The sequence below is a fragment of the Sinocyclocheilus anshuiensis genome, unplaced genomic scaffold (assembly GCF_001515605.1).
Source record: "Sinocyclocheilus anshuiensis isolate Anshui unplaced genomic scaffold, SAMN03320099.WGS_v1.1 scaffold1351, whole genome shotgun sequence".
Classification (NCBI taxonomy): Eukaryota; Metazoa; Chordata; class Actinopteri; order Cypriniformes; family Cyprinidae; genus Sinocyclocheilus; species Sinocyclocheilus anshuiensis.
The window spans coordinates 161586-165561 of record NW_015537982.1 but is presented as its reverse complement, the minus strand read 5'-3'; the positions used below and the strand labels follow the sequence as shown (position 1 = coordinate 165561).

The following is a 3976-nucleotide window of genomic DNA, read 5'->3' as shown; positions in this document are numbered from 1 at the left end:
TATTTATATCATTTATATCGTGCATCCCTAACTGTAACTTATGTTCTTTAAAAGATATTCAACTCCAAGAAGCCTTGCTTATATTTATATCGTGCATCCCTAACTGTAACTTATGTTCTTTAAAAGATATTCAACTCCAAGAGAAAAAAAAAGCCTTGCTTGCTTTTGCTAAAAGTCTCTATTTTCTTTTAATTAAACTCACGTTAAAATAAAAGCCTTAAGGGAGTGCAACTTGAAAGACACAAAGTGGTGATATGTGTATGTTTTCATATGGTTATTTAAATATAGTTTTGGGAATATAACAGAAGGCTGTTTGTTTTTTCTGCTGGACCTGAGTTTGCCATCCTCAGCTGCCTGTTTATGAAATACTCCAAGCAGAAAGCTCTTAAATAGTGAGAAGAGGGGGCAGCCATATGGTGGCCTGCTGTGCTAAAAGCTAATGAGCACAGACACATTTCAGCTCTTGTTGGGTGTGACACGTCACCCTCTGCATTTTTGGGACTGAGCTGAAGTGACGGAGAGTCTGAGATTCTTTTTGATGTTTATGCATCTTCAGTGCCCTGATAGTTTCATTACTGGTTCTCTTGCATTTCTCTAGATTTTTATATTGCTCATTTGCATGCAAATACACATCCTCTGCTAGATGATAAAGCCTGACATGAAGCAAGATTCTGGAATTTGTGCAGTAAAAGCACAAATATGCCTTCTGATCAAAAAGCTTCATAACTATTACAACATTCTCCTGTGTTCCCTGTGCTCTCTATAATGTTTGTGCTTTTGTCTTTCCTCAGCCCCAGCATCTAGTGGGAATGGAGACTTTGGTGATTGGAACACTTTTTCTGCAACCCAGCCAGCCGTCCCTGCAGCTCAGCCTGTTAACCCTGCAGGAATAGACCTTTTCTCAGGTCTGCAGGCGGCCCCTGCTCCTGCTCCTGCATCCACAGCATCCTCATCCGACCTCTTTGACCTAATGGGCTCATCTCAGACCACTAACTTCAGCACTTCCCAAAGCATGAACTTCTCCATGACCTCCTCTCAGACCATTGGCATGCCATCATCCAAATCACAGGTGCCTGCTACCTTTGCGACTTTTTCCTCAATGTGTCTGCTATGTATTTATGATACCTATGATAATATATTGTCATGATCGAGACCCCATGAAATGCTTTGACTTTCCAGAAACAGTTTTCTTTCCCATTTTGATTTCCTATTGAAATGTATTTATTGGCATGCCATCATCCAAATCACAGGTGCCTGCTACCTTTGCGACTTTTTCCTCAATGTGTCTGCTATGTATTTATGATACCTATGATAATATATTGTCATGATCGAGACCCCATGAAATGCTTTGAAGAGCACAGTTTTCTTTCCCATTTTGATTTCCTATTGAAATGTATTTATTTTTTTTATAGCCAGTAGCTTTCAGTTTACATTATCAAAACTATGATTTGCTGCTTGCTATTGCTATTGGGTTGCAGGTGGTATGTTCTCACCCTTAGAGAATTTTATTGGATGAATGAAAATTATATTTCGCCCTTGCATTACAGTCATCAGTATTTTTGGTTCATTTTCTGAGAAGAGGAAAAATTATACACTACCATTCCAAAAAAACAAAAACAAACAAAAAAAAACTTGTACACTACTGTGTACTAATGGTAGTGTAGATTTTAAATGTGTACACCAACTGGAAGTTTATTTAGTCAACTTTTAGGAGTACAAAAACGGCAGCAATCCCAACAAATAATACCCACAGAAATGACAAATAAAAGCACAAAAACTTTTGATTATGCCGTTGTATATACCTAGTTTTAGCGTAACTTGCAAACGAGTGTCTATGTATTTCATTAGGTAGTGCACCTACAATAGACTTTTGTGCATTGCCGTCCCTCAACATTATGTTTACAGCACAATAAAGAATAAAGATGAAACCAAGTGATGTAGAGTTGCACATAGATAATGTGGTTTTCATTCAGATCCCCCATCTGTGGAGTACTTAATGCAGCTCACCTAAGTGGAACTGCACACTAAACACTATTTACGCAAGAAAAGACAATTCTGGCCGAGGTTCAGAGCCAGCGGTTTAGAGAGCAGGCAACATGAAAGCGAAACGAGCGAGGATTAACACGCAGCATTGGCACAATTTTCCACCCACCCCCTCCTCATTACCCATCAACCCCAGTCCCCTTGGGACACCCATCACAGAGAATGGCAGAATGAGGAGGAACAAGTTTAAGTCAGAAAACCATTAAATTGAAACAAAAGCCTTGCACAAAGATAATATTTGCATGCTAAAAGCCTGACCTACTTTAAAATGGCAAGTTTTGTTTGGCTAAAGAAAAAAAGCAACCCCCCGATGGTATAATTAGAGGGACTTGAGGTGCATTTTAACATGCTGAAATAATTTTAGAAGACAATGCCTCTCAACCAACATTTCTGTCTTGTTTAACTCAAGAGTCTTGATAACCCTGAAAGACCACAGTGTAGTGTTCTGGAGTATTTTGCCTGCAGTATTCTGCCTTTCATCTTCTCTGACTTGTGTCATTCTGCCATTGGCAAACATTCATCACCATCGGAGAATTCTAATTATCATGCTTGAACTGCAGCAGAGCAGTATCATCTTAACAAAATCAGCGAAAACATTGTTTTTGATCATATGGGTGCTATCATATATGGTTTGTTCTAAAACCGATTTGATTTTCTTTGTCTTTATCTTTGCAGCCACTTCAGTCAATGGGGAGTTCACTGATGCCCCAGCAACCGATGGCCCAGAAGCCCAATCCCAAAGCCTCTTTGCCGTCCACCTGGTCCAACTCTAATGTAGACATAAGCCTGGACTACCTTAGTCCTGGCATGCAGCCACCCAAACCTTCTCAGCCCACACTCAGCATGATGCAGCAAGGTAAGCAAAGATACTGATGTAGAGTGTCTGGGACAGGATTGAACCTGGGTCCAGAAAATGAAATGAGCGCAAAAGAATTCAAACAATTGGTCTATATGAGGAGCGGTAAAAATTAGTAACTAACTAAACTAATAAAAAATACGACAGATGAAAATATAAATGTATAGCAGTGTTTCCCATACATTGATTTATTTGTGGTGGCCCGCCACAGTATCAACACTGACTGCCACAAATAGATTTTCCAAAAGGCTTGACTTTGTTGAATAAACATGATTACTGCACGCTTCAAAGTCAAAACACGGCACATGTGTTTTTATATGAATGTGTCTTTGAAGGGAACTGACTAGCCATTTCTCAATATGCGTTCTTGTCTGTACTTGTGTTCTTGTGGACTTGTGAAACGTCATCAGTCGTCGCCCAAGTACTGTTCCAATTCAAAGTTCACATCTAGCCAAGTACAGTTCAAATCCCCGGATGTGTTCTTGCTCTGCCCCTTTTATCAAGGATGCATCCAGAGGTAACTTGTGCGAACTTGAGGCAGCCAGGTATCCCAGAATGCATTTCGCACCAACCAGTGAGCATTAATGGCGGAGGAGAAAACCCGCATAATTTTCAAAATATTACTGTTATTGTGTCATGAAATGCAGTTCTAAGAGTATTTCAGGCGAGAATGTAGTTGTTTAAAACTCTAATCTGCGGTTTATTTATAAAGATAGCGCCTATTTGAAAATTAGCTTCGCCGATTTCGAGACATGAGCTCCATGCGATCAGCGGGCGCTCAGTGCTCATGTATCCGCCGAGAGCAGTCTCACCTCGGCTAGTCCTTCTGACATTTGCCGCTTGCCTCTGATGTCTCTGGTAGTGGTTAAACATGAGGTAAAATTCGTTTTGGGTAAATTTAACAGGCAATCTTTGGTCTCATGAATCTATTATTTCTTCTAGGTCATATAGTTTTGGCTGAGCACAAAGTTATGTTTAATAAATTACTTATTTATTAATCGTAATACAACGCTGACTTTGTTGCATACATTTGACCGAATTGTTTGCTTTTGTCTTTATTTCCTATTACATAAGTCT

General features: G+C 39.6%; 1 protein-coding gene across 1 annotated transcript in view; it reads left to right on the top strand.

The window, feature by feature from the left end:
* The window catches only part of LOC107673881 (clathrin interactor 1-like), a 26408-nt gene that overhangs the window by 17948 nt on the left and 4484 nt on the right, over nt 1-3976 (top strand). Inside the window, exons 10-11 of the mRNA XM_016467694.1 lie at nt 792-1069; nt 2719-2899. Coding sequence (XP_016323180.1) covers nt 792-1069; nt 2719-2899 — 459 coding nt within the window. The remainder of the gene's footprint in view (nt 1-791; nt 1070-2718; nt 2900-3976) is intronic.